Source organism: Coenobita brevimanus, chromosome 60 (genome assembly GCF_032717465.1).
Source record: "Coenobita brevimanus isolate Jiangsu-jjx chromosome 60, ASM3271746v2, whole genome shotgun sequence".
Taxonomy (NCBI): domain Eukaryota; kingdom Metazoa; phylum Arthropoda; class Malacostraca; order Decapoda; family Coenobitidae; genus Coenobita; species Coenobita brevimanus.
The window spans coordinates 35,490,566-35,507,582 of record NC_137013.1 but is presented as its reverse complement, the minus strand read 5'-3'; the positions used below and the strand labels follow the sequence as shown (position 1 = coordinate 35,507,582).

The window sequence follows — 17,017 nt, the reverse complement described above, 5'->3', positions numbered from 1 at the left end:
TAGGCAAGAAATTAACAGGCGGAAGCAGACACTCAACAAGTTACACACAACGGCCTCAAGGAGGAGAAAGTGAAGAACCAGCTACATTGTCTGATCCAGTTCCTGTGGAGGAAGAAGGGGATGCAATGTCATTTGTGTCAACATTGGACTTCGAGGGTTTTTTGGCCAAAGTGACTGAGTTAGAGGCTCGTGGGGAAGGTGATCAAGAGGAGTCTAGTTGTGAGGAGGAAAGTGTTGGTGTGGTGGCTGGTGCAGTGGGAGAATTCTAAGTGAGTTGCCGCACCTTGGAACCCCTGCTATTTAAGTCCATCAGGCCTGTTTACTGTTTTTAAGGTGACTGACCATATTTTTGTTATTTCTAGCTATGTCTGTAGTATATGTCTTTAAAAATTTCCCTTTATTATGTCTCTAAAGTTTAAAAATATCGAGGTTTGAGGGGGGGTCCCACCCATATGTTATTTTTCCCATAAGAATATGTATTCACAGTATGCGAAATCACAGAATGCAAGGGCGTGGACCACCCATCCATTTGCGTATTGTGCGAGCCAATTGTATTTCCTTTATCTTTTAGCATCACTTTCTCTGTAAACCCTTCTTCTAGACTACAGTACTATTCTCCTGCCTTTTTACTATTCTTTCATTCTTCCTTGTCTCCTTTACTTTTGTCCACTTTTTTTTTTCCCTCTATACTGCAGTATATTACTCTCCTACCTTTTTACTTCTCACTGGTCATTCATATTCTTAATTTCTCTTTTCTTTACCTTTTTTATGTTTCTTTTCAACCTTTTCTTTATACTCTTCTCCAATTTAAAAAAAATTTCCTTTCCCTGTACTACTCTCCCATCATTCTAATCAGTGGTGTGAAGATGCAGATGACGCACCTGATGATGCTAACTGGGACACAAACCACTGCATGACGGCTGTGTCCCGCCCTCCAGCTGACACCAAGCGAGAGTCATCATGAAGGAACTCCACTGAGGTAACATGACTGCTATGACCCCCATACTCATTGTTCCGTGCCTGAAATTGAAAGTTTTATCTAGAGTATTTGTTATCATTTATCATTAACTTATGCTAAATGCTAATGGTTTGCTTTGCTACAAACAGTTGTATGGGACATACACTACTGTTTGGTTCAGCTGCTGCTTTTGTAAGATGAATCTTCCCTGAAACAGTCTGTCAATAGCAGGAAGTGAAGAATGCCATACAGATGTTGAAGAATGGGAAGGCATCAGTGTTGATGTGTTTGCAGAGACAATTTATCCCTTCACTACAATGACATCTTTTGTATTTTATTTTCTCTACCTCCAGGCAATTTTATACAGCTTTGGGGGGGCTTTTCCAAATCAAGAGATCAGATGAAGCTTTCATTAACCCCTTCACCACACGTGGTCTCCCTCAAATTTAATAAAATCGTCCGACAGTCCTGATTGGAATAAGAAAGGCATCTCATACTGGGAGAGTTAAGTGTAGCAGAGAGGGTGTAATGACGTGTTTGCTGAAAATGGGCAAGAAAGCTTAAATGAGCGACAATGCACCAGTAAAATGGAAGAAGGTTGTAACTGCTTGTGTACTACAGTAAAGGTGTTTGAATTACTGCTATATACATCTGGTGAGTTTCATATAAAAAGGTAAATGAAAGAATACCAGTAAGTATTGAAAGGTCAAGGAATATGATATACCAAAGTGCTTTGTGAGTGACAAACCATTGTGGATCAGTGTTGGAGCACCTGACTTGAGACCGAAGTCGTGAGTTCAAGCCGCGCCTGGGGAAGCTGCCTTGCCAGGAGAAGTAATGCTCTCCTGTCACCTAGCATGCTGTAGCTCAGTGGTTTAGAGCACTCTGACCGAAGGGTCGGAGGTTCGAGTCCACCCAAGAGTCATTGTAGCATCTGGTCATAAAGTGCTACATGCTCCAAAACCAAAGTCCTCTACCCAAGGGCAACGCCTTAGCCCTTATTGAAAAAAGGGGACACGGCGTATAAAAAAACAGGTAATTTTAGGATTGGCTGGGGATGCGAGAAACAATATCTGGCGTACGACACAGTGGAGAAAATAGAGGAACTATATGGTATTTATGGCATTTACTAAGCTGGAAAAAGCATATGTAAATTTAAATACAGAAGGATTATTGAAGGTATTATGTATATTTGGTGTGGATGGAGATCATCTGAATGCTATAGTTTTATTCTGTTGTAGCATGTGTAAGAGTAGGTGGATACCAAAGTGGGCAGTTCAATATCAGTGCTTCAGAGACATAAGCTTGAGTGATGTCCATAATTCAATAAACAGGGTGTCCCAGAACTTGGTGAACTAACTCAGCTCATTTAATACTGAGTTAAAATCAGTGACACCCTTGGGGTGGATAATGACTGAAAATTACTTCCTGAGTCAATACATTAACCTCTTGGGCACCCTTTACAATAAATATGGATAGGGTTATTACAAAGGTTAAGACCCGAGTTGTGGAGAGATGGGTAAGATAATAATGAATGAAGGGTAATATATTTCAAACCTGATGTACGCAGATGATGCTGTGTTACATGCTAACTAACACTTAAAAAGGAGCTTTGCAGACTGGGACAGAGTTTTGCTGATGCCTGTGTTGTTTGAAAGTAAATATAGATACGAGTTGTGTGGTGGCTGGTCAGAGGGAAAGTAACTCTCACTGAGATGTACTGGTGAATGAAGGGACTTTAATTCGTGAGGGAGTTTACCCCCTAGCACAGTAACAGAAAAGGAGATGCAAAAGTGAAGTGGAAAGTGAAATGGAATGTAGCTTGGTAAGGAAAGGAAGGTGGATGGAACCATGAAGGCCTTGATACTGTACTAAACAGAGCTCTCAATATGAATGTTGTAAGAAGATAGCATGAAAGTGCATTAGTGCTCACATTACGGTATGACTGTGAGACTTCGGTATGGCAAGAGAATGAAAAATGAAGAGTAAGTACAGTGGAAATCTGATTACTGAGGAATAAGTGTGGAGTGCACAGAGTGGAGCAGATAAGAAATGTGTTTCATGAAGGCTATGGAGTAGGAAAGTTGTGAATACAGCAACAGGGTTAAAACGGAGCACTCCGATGGTATGATCACATGAAGGGATTGTAAGCAGATTGTGTGGTGGTGGTTGTTGTAGATGTTGATCAACCTCAGTCTGTCTGGCCAAGCAGACTGTTCAAACCACAGGCAAGCAACCTCCTTTGCAGGGCCATCCCGTAGTGCGAAATGATGTTCCTTTGTGGCTGACAATGCCTCACCACAGCAAAGTGTGGGGAAAAGTGTAGAGGTCTGGTTCCTGGGCAGATGCTGCAATTGCAACTCTCATCCCAGTTAATAGGGGCAACATAGTTGCACTTCACCCTGTGATCTGGTCATATAGCAACCACCCAGCACTGCAAATACTTTCCATTAGACTTGTCACTCAGTACAGAGCCACCCTGAAGTGGAAAGAAGAGTAATAAAAAGCACCTGGAAGGAAAGGGGGAAGTAGGAAGACAGGAGGTCACAAACAGAAAAGAATGATAATCATGTAGGAAGAAGTATCAAGTGAGTGGATGATTGTTGCCACCACCTACCACTAGATGAGGTGATAAAATGGGTATGAGTGAGTTAGTGGAAGGAAGTGTGGTAGGCAAAAGAGAGGGTGGATAGATATGGTACATGAGTGATCAAAAACACAAGCTATGGAAGGTGAAGAGGCTAGAGAATTGATGGGAGATATTATGCATGGAGGAACACATAACAAGGGTATGGCAAACAGTATTTTAACTTGCCAGTCAACAGATATACTCTATCTGGTAGGTAAGGAAAAGCACATTCATAATGAAAAATGCCAAAAAGAAAAAAAAAATGTTTGCTGATGGTTAGGCCTCTGATATACAGCTAGGGTGCCAGGGATTTGAATGGTGACAGTGAATGTCTTGTCTCTTAACTGTACTTTCCTAGCTTTCTGGATCTACTTTACTCCCTCCGTAAGTGGGAAAAAAAGGTCATGAAGACAATGATGATGATGATTTACAGCCAGATGCCTTCATCTTGGCGAGGAGTCACCATCAACAAAAAACGCCTCCATGTTGCCCTGTCCTCCACCATAAGGCAGCTCTCCCTCTATCCCCCACCATTCTCACTTTACCTAAAATGCTATACAGATAAATATTCTTTCTCCAATGATAATGTTTCCAGTGTGATTTACAAGCTAATTCCAGTTCCTAGCTCCTGACTATTATAACAACATAACATATACAAATGAGTTAATCACAAGTGTGAAGGTTACCTTCTGGTGACATGCCGGGCTGCTGAATACTTTGACCTTGCCAAAGTCATCTCCAGTAGCCAGAGCAGAGATATGGTTGCCCCGGGCACAAGAGTTTACATCTGTTCCATCAGCTCCCTCAGGCCAGATGCCCAATGTGGCAAATGTAAGTGTGCAATTGCTGCTGGCCCACTCCACATCACGCATCTGTGAGGTCTGCACAATCTGACGACACAAACCAGCATTCCCTGTAAAAATTAAAAGAATGCTATGAAATGGGCACCAGTTGGAGCTGTGATGCCAAGAGGGGCATGGTGCAAGGTTGCAACATGAGAAATTTAACCTGTGGATTGCGAGCCACAGCTCAGACTGGGTAGCGTCACATTGCAGGCTACAGCTCAGGCTGTACTGGCCGTGCATCACCATAAACAACTTGACCCCTATGCAAACTTATGCATGGCGCTACACAAAAACGGAGAATGAGAGACGTGTTTTCTTTTCACCAGATGATGCCCTGGATGTTTATCTTCAAGTTTATAATAAACAAAATCAAACTTTTTTTTTTTTTTTCCACTACCGTACATAAACTTGCGCATGGCCCTACGCAAAGACAGAGAGAAAGAGATTTTTTCTTTGCACCAGATGATGCCCTGGATGTTTATTTCCATGTTAAAAAAAAAAAAAAAAAAAAAAAAAAAAAAAAAAAAAGCCCACCACGGGGTGGGGTAAAAAAAGGTAATTGCGCAATCCACAGGTTAGTATCTCCCATATGTCATGGGAGAAACTGCAAAATTACTTCTCAGAATCTGTATTTTGCTGCCACAAGCAAAAGAGAATAAAACCACAGTTAATTACCACAGTACACAAATGTCTGCGATACATTGGCCTGCTCACACATCTGTGATGCTTGTGAGATACAGCAAAGATCTGAGACCTTGGACAATACATGAATGATTGTGTAGCATACTTCAGAGACTGCCATTCCATAGTTCTACTGTACTTTTGTGCTTTTTATTATCTGTTTTTAACATACCCCCACTCCATCTCTTATGTAGGAAACAGTTGGGAATACAGTGAACTCGCAATTATCCACTGTCGCAATATCCTATCCAATGCAATATTCAGCGCTGCTGGCTCGTCTCCAATAAAGCAATACCTGGCGACATTATGCAATATTTGGCTCCAAAACAGGACATAACCAGCAGTTCTATGCAATATTCAGCACTGAGGTATTTCAACCCATTTGTAAATGATTGCCAACCAGTGCTGTATTACTGTATTTTATTACTTTATTGTATTTTATGCTTATTTTCATCTTTTACTCAAGAGAAAGTTTTAAGGACAGGGGGTTGAGATGGATAACAATGCATTATCCAGTTTGACACCAAATATTGAGCCAATGGGGGGGTACTATGCAATATCCGGTGTTCTGCAACATCCAGCCTGGGACATGGCTGAATTTCACCGGATACCTGAGAGTTTACTGTAGTTACGCAGTAATAATGCCAATGGTGAGGGACATTCCTGATGATATTGATACTAATGGCTAATGATGATAATATCTGATGAGAGGAGGTGGAGGATGGTGATGATGGTTATGACAGACAATAACTTTGATTTACTGCATAATAAATGAAACATGACTTCACTATTACATTCAAGCATATTAATTTACGTACAGCATACAATACGTTAAGTTACTAAGTCAGCACTATTTAGAATGAACTGGCTTAACCAATTATTGAAAATCATAAATAAAATGCAGAAACTCAGTAGGCAACTCACAGAAGAGAAGCTCATAGTCCCCGGAGTTACTCTGGATGAACTGGCTGTCTGCTGACCAGTCCAAGTGGGTCACAAAGCTAGCATGACCCTGGTGGCAGAGAAAAGACCCTCAATTAGCTTAACCCTTTCCATGCAAGGATGTGATTTTTGTTGTATTTTTATTAACACTTGATGATTTTACATAGCTTTAGTGAAATCTCTCACAGTGAATGAGTAATAAACAACCCCAGTTAAATTTCTGTGCTATGAAACTGAAAACTTCAGTTAGTTTAACAGGAAACACTCCTCAAGGATGTTATTTTCATTTTATTCAAATTTATGCATGACAGTTATATTCAACTCAGTGCTGAGAAACCTCTTGCAGTGAAGGAGTAAAAAACAGTTCCTATTGCATTCTACAATCTACCCTCATGTTAAAGTTGTAATATGTGTGTGTGCGTGTGTGTATATATAAATACAGAGAGAGAGAGAGAGAGAGAGAGACACACACACACACACACACACACACACACACACACACACACACACACACAGAGTAAAACCTCCATAGGTCGGAACCCTTTTAGTTGGAATTACACTTAACCTCCTTGCGCACCGTAAATTTTGTGTGTGTGTGTGTGACATGATCAGTGAAAATGCCTAGAGGGCATGCTGGACTCGCACACAAAGGAAAACATTCCCATGTATTTTATTTGCCCCAGAAACTGGTTTTAATTATGTAAATTGTGTACCATCATCTTCCCTGATGTTTATACTGTATGATATGCTAATAAAAACACAGAATTGATGAGTAAAAGTACTGTGGAAGTACTGAAATGATGTGAGAATCCTGTTGTTCAACAGTGAAAATAACTGCCCTACACTCTAGTACAAAATTTTGCCTGCATAATGCAAGAGCCAAGCATATGTCTAGATGCAGAATTTCACGTGGTGTTGTTGGAATTCTGATATGACCAATAGTTTTCGAGTATATCACCAAAAACCATACGTGTGCCCCCCTCCCCCCAGACCAAAAACCAAGAGGATGCTGACTATTTGAGAATGTTGGCCTGAAAATAGACACCCTCCCCTATGATGCAACAAATATTGACACATTTCATGCTAAAATATAGTTTTTGGTGAATATTTTTATCCAGAATAGCCTAACTGGCATCCCTTCAGATCAACACTGACAAGTGTGTCATAGGGCATCATTGGTTCCTCTTCAGACTAACACTGTTTTAACTCGTTTTGAGTCATCGTGCATGAAGGGGTTAAGTCGGCATGGCACATATTTGTTTATGATATTCAAATTAAAAAACAGCAAAAAAAAATCATTGTAAAAATCCCTGAGAAAACTCCCCTAAGTCGTAAAATGTTGTCAAACGGAAACCCAATCTCAGGAAGACACAGTAGGCTTATCATAAGTTAGTCTGTGAGGACCCATCATCTGCCTTCCATCTCAGTCATGTCAACATGCAGCTTCCAAAGCAGTGCATCGTCAGAGTTGCCTGTACAAATCTTCTGCAGTGACTCTGGTTGTGATTAATTTTGCATACAGTCGTAACCATACTTTCATATAATCATACCTGTAACCATATTTTGTAACTATACTATTACAGTATACTATAACCATACCTTAATAATTTCTAGAACTTGCAAACTACGACTAGCAGTATATAACAGTTTATGTATCTAGTGGTGTGTGAGTGCCTACATGACAATTAAGGCACATATCAGCATATTTAGAAGAATTCTGACACCTGCAACCAGCTCCCCTGCACTACTACAGGCAGTTGAAGGGCTGGCGTAGAACGGGTTGGACCTGTGCTTGTCTTCTACATATAAACTCCTGTGGAAACTACATCAACACCTTTGGATTACTCCTAACTGGGTGTGAGATGGGTGGAACACAATAGTGCTTTACAGCACTGATTAAGGCCTGTAAATAAAGTGAAATAGTGTTATGAAATTGTGATTATGTTTTAAAAAGTTGCACAAAAGTGAAAATGTTGCACAGGAGCAATAATGTGCCCCTCTAGCACCTCTATATCCTACCAAAAGGCCCTCCTTATGCTTGGATTACACCCTCTGCAAAGATCATACCAGTAAGTGATTTTTTTTTTTTTTCTGGTTAGTCAGGAGGCCTCACACTTTTCATAAGTTGGAATTTCAGTGAAGTCCAAATGGTCTCGGCCCCTATCATTCCGACTTACAGAGGTTTTACAATATACAGAACATCAGTACATGTGTGTGTGTGTGTGTGTGTGTGTGTGTATATATATATATATATATATATATATAATCAGGCTGAGTATGGCAGTTTAGATCATTAACCCGTTAACTGCTCTATACTGTACAGCCTGGGCTGTTCCGAGTGTGACTGCTCAATACAGCCCTGCTGTGCAGGTGAATTTCGAATATTGTGTCATGGTGACCAAGGCCGACCCATGCAAGCATGTTTGACCCTTCAAAACCGAAACTGAAACCAAAACCGAAAAAGAAAATGAAAACTATACATTCCAATAGGGAGTCAGACACTTCGATATTCATCCATGACTTTACCAAGGTAAATATTGAGCTAATATTTCGTTACTATATACTTTGGCATGTGTTCTCTCAAATCCTAAGACAAAATTTGGCCTTTGGAAAATTTCATTTTTACCCCTATGTCTGCGCACCACGGACACGTCCAAAAAACCGCCATGCGCAGTTAACGGGTTAAGTTTCAATTCACCCCTTGAATGTGATTAGCATTTTTTTTTTTTTTTCTACCAGATGTTTTTATTCAACATAGGAAAGATCTCCATAATGAAGGGGTTAATTATGGCAACAGTACTGAGGAAATACATGGTACAATTGATTCTGAGAAGAGTTCAGCCCAGAGTTATGACAAAGGAGCTTGAACCAGAATAGTATAAGAGCCGTCTCTAATATACACAGTACATCCCTTGAGCCAATGGCATTCCAGTTAATGCTATTTTGCTTTAATGATCTTAATTCTTTTTACAATTTCCATAACCACCACCCAATTTTACTTTAGCAATAGCTCTGTCACAAAATTATGATTATTAGTTTTTTTTACTGTAAAACAAAAATGAGAAAGTTATTATACAAAATGGGAAAGAAATGTAAATGCATCTTTGCATGGTAAACATGTGGTGGTTAGGTAGAAAGTTATTATACAAAATGGAAAAGAACTGTAAATGCTGCTTTGCATGTTAAACATGTGGTGGTTAGGTTAGCTGTGAACTTACTTTGGTTGGTTTTGGATTTGGGTTCAATAAAAGTATCCTTCACAGGGCCACCCTTGAAATCCCTCACAACGTATCCCCTTTGAATCCACACTATACAGTGGTCCCTCGCATTTAGCGTGTTTCAAGTTAGCAATTTTTGCGTTTAGCAATAGGTTAGAAAAGGTACCAATCCCGCGCATTTAGCGATTGTCTTTTGAATTTAGCGATGTGGGGCGTGAAATGCTTTCCCCATCCACCACCAGACTGCCATTGTTATCATTACTGTAAGCATCTGGTGACCTTGGGTGCTTTTTTTCCTCTCAGTGCCAACATTTGGCATTTTTCACTGGTGAGTAGATGTATATCCATACAGTACTGAATCTGTATAATGTATTGCTAATACACTGTGTTTCATTTTCAGCACGTAAAAGTAGGTAATCGGGGGTCAAAAGGGTGACTTGGAGGATGAATGCAGACTAACTGATATTTTTCCCATATAAAGTACACCGCATTTAGCAATGGTTTTGCCAGACTAATTAAATCGCTAAATGCGAGGGACCATTGTAGTATGTTTACTTCGTGACAGTTCAGTTAACATTACAATTTTTGGCATTACAATCCTATAGATGCCTTTGTAATTTTTCAAGTCCTGGGAAAACATACAAGGGCCCATACACTGCAACCCCTTTGCCTACTCATCTGGCAGATTCTCTTGTGTCATGGGGACAACTCAGATATTCTTACCAGAATCTACCCAGCATCATTTCCTACTTCCCATTATCCTTGTCATGCTTTACATGTCTGGTATTTTACATCTATTGATTCCATGGATGATGTTACTAAGTTCATGAGGCAAACACACTCCATCTCACACCCACTGCAACAGAATAAACCTTTGCCACAACACACAAGATCAGGCCAGTTGAGTTTCAATGGGAATTTGCAGAAAAATAAGGAAACGAAATAAGCTGGGGGGGGGGGGATACAGAAAATAAAACAATGAAGGAAAGAGGCAAGGAGGTTATGAGATACAATATTCAAGAGAGGAAGAGTAGACAGGCAGAAGATCTAATGGTATATGATATAAAGGGTCAGAGAGATATGAGAGAGAAGACGAAAAGAGAAGATGGAGAGAGAGAGAACTAATGATGAGAGAAAGGGAGAAGAAGGAAGAGCAGATACTAAAGACTAAGGAAACAGAGCAGATACTAAAGAAGAAGTAAACACAGAAGATACTAAAGAATATGGAAACAGAGAAAGAGAAGATACTAAAGACTAAGGAAACAGAGCAGATACTAATGAATAAGGAAACAGAGCAGATACTAAAGAATATGGAAACAGAGCAGATACTAAAGAATAAGGAAGCAGAGAAGATACTAAAGAATAAGGAAACAAAGAAAATACTGAAGAATGAGAAAATACACAAGATACTAATGAAAATGGAAACAGAAAAGCCAGGAGAACAGAAGAAACTACACAATATCAGTATGAACTGGTGAGTTTGGTGCGAAACTTGGTACTTATAAGAAGTGGGGGAAAATTCTTACCACCGATGGTACACCAGGGTATTTGGTTTTCCTTGTCTTAGCCTTAGCAAGCATGGAAATAGAAGCAACTGGTGTAATCAAACAAACTCAAATATAGTAAAAAACAATGATCTGCATTTAAAAATGGATCACGAAATGTACAGTATGATACAGTGACCCTTCTGTATGCATGACTAAAGTGTTAGCCTAGGCTTCTATGTATATGAAATCCATGTATACAGCTGCTCTGTAAGCACGGCTAAAATGTTAACCTAGACTTCTGTGTATATAAAATCCCTGTACACAGGTGCATTTAACCTGTGAAAATAAATCTTATGTGTTAGCCAAAGCTCAAAGAGTCCCTAAATTGCCAACTAAAAACCCTCTATGACCCCAACTACACTACAGATATGCTTCCCAAAGCCATAGCCTTCTGTAAAGTGATAAAGAAGAAATAGTACTGGGATTTAAGAGACTTACGGAAATAAATAAATTGTAACTACTAAAAATATGTTTCTTAAGGGTATACCCTGCTGTACAGAGGTAGAAATAAGAAAATATTAATGTAGTTTAAAGCAATAAATAAACTGTTGGTCTTGTTCAACCCCAGTCTGTCTGACCAAACAGACCCATCAACCACAGGCAAGTTGCAGGACTGTCCCATAAAGTGAACTGACTAAATCTTATGGCTAACAGCACCTCACCACAGCATGGTGCAGGGAAAAGTGTGGTGGTTTGGTTCCTGGAAGGATGCAGCATTTGTGTCTCTCCACCCAGTTAACAGGGGCACCATAGCAAATTCCACATCATCCTGTTAAAAGGTTAAATGGTTACCACCCAGCATTGTAAATGGTTTCCGTTAACACTTAGTGTAGAGCCACATGAAGGGGAATGAAGAGTAATAAAAAGTGACAGGAACAAAATGGAAAAAGAGGAAAATGGACAGAAACAGGAACGATAAAGGTCAAGGAAGAAGTAGGCAGCTCTACATGAAGTGAGTGGATAATGGTCACCACCACCTACAACCAACTTGAAAATTAATTTGGAAACACAAACACAGCATATTTTTATCATACTGTGTTCCTTGTATTGCCTTCAGCCCCCAAAAGCACCATGCACTGAGTATCCATGCATACTGCACCCTCACATACAGATGGGTCACTGTACAGTATGTGGTTCATAATCAGTTGCATCAGAAAACTTATTAAAAGAAGATTTAAATAACTCATACAGACAATTAGAGCATTGTGCAATGGTATTCTTATACAGTAACTATAACATGATATTGTGTAAATTCATCCTAATCATCTACCTATCTATCTACTGCCAGACACCTTAATCCCATAAGGGGTGGTCACAAATGAATTGTCTCCATGTCGTCCTGTTCCCCGCCATTTCACTGCCCTACTCCCAGCTCCCCCCCCCCCCTCCACCCTCTCTCATATACCTCTCCACTTCATCCCTCCATCTCATCCTTGGCCTCCCCGTCCCCCCTCCACCTCACTCACATACACTCTCCTGTCAGTCTCTTGCTCTCTATCCTCTCCATGTAGCCAAACCACTCAACGTGTTTCTCCTAACGCATCCAATCACATCCACATCCACACCACAACACTCCTTCACTTCCTCATTTTTCATTTTGTCTCTCCTTGTTACTCCACATGCTCCTCTCAAATAACTCATTTCCACTGCTCTCACTCTTGACTCGTGTCCCTCCAACAAGGTTCAAGCTTCACTTCCATTTGTTAGAGTTGGTATAACAATTTTGTCATAAGGTAACTGTTTCATTTCCATGCTCACTTCTCTGCTTCTTATCACTCCTTTCAAAGAACCAACAACCTTTCTTTCGCTGTTGTACTCTTTCAAGCACTTCACCCTCTAAACATCCATCCTTACCCATCATACTACCCACGTACTTAAATGCACTAACAATTTCTATTTCCTCCTCATCCTACCTTATTGTACATTCTCTGACTCCATTTCTCTCGAAGACGATAATTTTACTCTTCCCTACCTTCATCTTTAGATTCCGTTTCTTACACAACACACTCTCCCAAACTCATTCACCAAGCCCTGCAGCTCCCCTCTGTCATCATTTAACAAAACAGTATCATCTGCAAACAACAGTACAGGGAGTTTCCACATGCTGCCCTCTCTCATTAGGGCTGTCCAACATCCACTGCCCTACCTTGTATCTCCTGTATAACACCATCCATATACAGACTGAACAATCATGGAGACATGACACATCCCTTTTTCAATCCAACCCTCAAACTGGAAAATTCACTCAGTCCACTGTCCACATGCAATGCAGACTTAGCCCTCTCATACATACTCTTCACAGCATTCAACAACTTCCCATTTACTCCATATATTCTTAATACTTTCCACAGTCCTTGTCTATCCACCCTGTCATATGCATTCTCCAAATCAATGAAGGCCACATACAACTTCTTTCCTTCTCTAGAAACTTTTCCATTAAAGACCTAAGAATGAATTTCTAATCTACACAACCTCTTCCCTTCTAAAACCTCCCCGCACTTCTCCAACTAATTCTTCTATTGCTTCCCTCTGTCAATAAGTATCCTATCATATACTTTTCCTATTACACTAAGAAGACAAATGCCCTTATGACTACCACACACTTCTTTTTCCCCTAGTCCTTTGTACTGGGGAATAATTACACCTGACTTCCAATCCTCTGGGACTTTACCTTCCTCCCAGGCCATGTAGAGGTGTATGGTATGTAGGAGGACTGCTGGGCCTTGATAGCAGGCTGTGAAGCCTATGCCTAGAGTCAAAAAAAAAAAAAAAAAAAAAAAAACCTGCACATCTTCCACATCCATTTTACACTCATCACTCCCCCATGCTTCAGCATTTCACCGCACACTCCATGAATTCCTGAGGCTTTCCCCATTTTGACTTTCTTCATTACTTCCACAACTTCCATCCTACTGATTTCTTCCTCTCTTCTCACATCCCTCCTTCTCCTAGTCATTCCCCAGCCACTTATACTCACATTACTTTCATTCTCCATGTTCAACAATTCCTTGAAATGTTCTCTCCATCAGCTCACTTTTTCTCCTTTCTCCACTAGTAATCTACCATTTTTATCTTTCACGTCCAGACTAACTTCTTTAACACCCTGTATAATTCCCTTTACCTCTTTCCAGAACATTTTCTTACATTCCCTCCACTTTACGTTCAAATTCCTTCCAAATTCCTCATCTGCTCTCTTCTTACTCTCTCTTATTAATCATTTCATGTCTCTCTTCCTCTACATATAACTCTCTCTACTGTCTCTTAACACCCACCACACTCCTGTTTCTCATCCACTCACTACATGCTTTCTTCTTTTATGCCACAGTCTGTCTCACCTCTTCATTCTACCATGCTGTTCCTTGCACCCCCTTTCATCTGCTCTTCATCCCACACGCCACATCACATGCTGTACAGATTTCTTCTGTGAATATCTTGCACCCACCTTCCATGTTCCCCATCTGCTCCAAATCATATTTACTCAATCGCTCCTCCACTTCTCTCTTATATTCTGCCTTTTTTCCATCCTCTTTTAACCTTTCCACCCTCCTTGTAAGAACTACTTCCTCCTGTCTTTCCCTACTTCTATTCCTCCATTTCATTTCAATCTTTACTTTCACCACCACTTGAAAGTCCACTTCCAAAACCTCTACATGCTCTTTCATCCATTACACACCTTCTTATTCTATCATCCACACACACATAATCAATCACTGCCTTCCATTCATTCAGTTCACCACCCAACCTTCTCATCATTCGCCACATATACCTATGGATTATTTTGTGCCTCAAGAGGGTATTAGCTATCACCACTCCCCTCCTGGCAAAAATGTCCACTAGTGCACTGCCATTCTCCTCCACTTCCACAGGCACACCCCACTCAACAACTACTTCATCCACCTTCATATTCCCTACTTTTCCATTCATATCTCCAATCAAAACCTCTCATTCCTTTCAAATTTTTTCCTGCAAGCTTCCACATTTGTCCAGAACTGTTCTTTCACTCGGCTTGCACGATCTTGCATTGGTGTGCATACGCACACACAATCGCGCACATTTGTAGTCCAACTTTCAATCTTACCCACACAATCCTTGAGCCAACTGATCCATACTCTCTTATATTCTCCTTCCATCTCTTGCATGCAACAATACACACTACTGCTTTTGCCCTCTCATTCTCACACTCTCCCATGCATATGCCTGTACCCCAACCAGACTCCCATTATCTCACACTCTCACCTCTCCATTTAGTTTCAGTCAATCCACATACATCAACCTTTGCATCCTTAAGCACCTAGACAATCTCTCTCTCTTTCACCTAATCATTTGCATCCTAAATACAATTCTCAATCAAAATATATAGTACAGTAAAATGCTCTGTTAAATGCACTACATATTTTCAAGAAAACAAAATTATGATCTACTGAACCATTATATGCACTACATATTTTCAAGAAAACAAAATTATGATCTACTGAACCATTATCTATAAAGTATTAAAATACTACTGTACTGTGTAACATACAGTTTTTCTATGATACCAGTGCATAAAAGTGCACTCTTAAGATACCAGGCAGTTAAACACAAGAACAGTTTCATATTTACAAACCACTGTACAATACACAGTACAAACTAATGTCCCTTGGTAAACATTTATGATATTTAAGAAGAATCTGTTAATATAAAAAAAATTCTCCTCCTCTGAAACTCATTTTCAATCACTGTTTCATGAAGTACTGATCCTTCACAGAACCTTGGAAAATCAATCAAACCAACTGCAGTATGATGCTGTCCCTACCAACAAGATTCTGCACATTCAGATTCTGAAAATCCTCTGTAACAAAGAAAAAGGTGTAGCTATTGTTATGAATATGGCTGTACATCTGGATCATACATTCTCCTACCAAACCACCAGGTTTACTTAACACAGCATATTGGTCATTTTTCTCCTGGATTCATATCAACGACTCATTTACAAGCAGAAAAATACACCAGAACTCTCTCCACTTGGGCAGGCTAGCCAACAGTGAGCAATGGTAAGTAGAGGGAGTGGAATATTAAGAAAACTTATGTCCCTGACTACAAACATTTTTACCGAGAGAGATTGTGAAGAAGTTGCTGAAAAAAAAAAAAAAAAATCTAGCCTCACCTGGCACCGTCCAACCCTGGAGTACTTGCGATAGTCTTCCGAGACCTGGTAGACATATATATTGTTGTCTCGCGATCCAACAGCTAGATATTGTCCATTGGGTGAGAACTTTACCACCTACAAAAGCAAATAATTTTATCAGTAGTGATACTAAAACATGCTTGTCAGAAACAATAATATGGAGTAACAGTAAAACCTCTACTCTACCTCTTCCTTTTTCGTCTACCGCACCTTTGACAGGCCACATACGTGTATATGGTCATGTGGAAATAAATAGGTACTGCAGGTGATACCTTGAATCTATGCAGTACAGATTTTCTTGAACCTTCTATTATGTACAAAATATTAACATACATGTACAGTACTTTATGCAGGTTGGTGTGACCCATGGCTGATGTGACCCAGAAATGCTGTCTTGTTGTCCTCTTGTACATATAAGGTGGAATTACCAGACCCTTGAAATTAACTGGCTTAGCCTTCAAAACTTTACCAATGTTGGGCATCCACAAGGTGTAGTGTTTGTGGAGGGGTGGGGGGGAGAGGGAGGGGGGAACTGTTCAAACATACGAACTCTGGTGGACAAAACTAACACATAATGGCTCAAGACAATGCATATTTTACAGGCCAGTTGACTTGCAGCCATCTTCTGATACACTGTTTTCAAATATGCCCAAGTGTTTATTTCCTGGATGGTTCAGGTGGGAAGATTCAGATCCAAAGCTCCCTCACTATAAAGTGTCATAAACATTATGAAGAAAGTGAGACATAAAGTGGTCACCAAATGTCTCCCCCACTCCACATAGTTCTGTAGCATTTGTGTAGCATTAACTGGCATCTTTACCTATGATGGGATTGTCTTAGACATGGCAATACCCACCTGTCAATTTACTTCCTGAAAGCAAAACTGCTAGCATCCCCCAGCCATGAAAGATCTACTACTGATATACTCAGTCTCCTGACTCATACCATCCATCGGTCAACTGACCAACAGGGGTGAATTTAGGTATGGGCGGCATGGGCTGCTGCCCAGGGTGGCATCTTGCTGAAGGCG

The 17,017-nt window shown here is 40.2% G+C and overlaps 1 protein-coding gene across 6 annotated transcripts in view; it reads right to left on the bottom strand.

The window, feature by feature from the left end:
* Positions 1 to 431: 431 nt before the first annotated feature.
* The window catches only part of LOC145403027 (echinoderm microtubule-associated protein-like 2), a 333,938-nt gene continuing 317,352 nt past the window's right edge, over positions 432 to 17,017 (bottom strand). For all 6 annotated transcript variants that reach the window (XM_080274858.1, XM_080274861.1, XM_080274859.1 and 3 more), the window contains 4 exons: positions 15,967 to 16,083; positions 6,038 to 6,125; positions 4,274 to 4,500; positions 432 to 1,020 (listed from right to left, as the gene is read on the bottom strand). In XM_080274858.1, the coding sequence (XP_080130984.1) occupies positions 853 to 1,020; positions 4,274 to 4,500; positions 6,038 to 6,125; positions 15,967 to 16,083 (600 nt within the window). In that variant the 3' untranslated portion in view covers positions 432 to 852. The remainder of the gene's footprint in view (positions 1,021 to 4,273; positions 4,501 to 6,037; positions 6,126 to 15,966; positions 16,084 to 17,017) is intronic.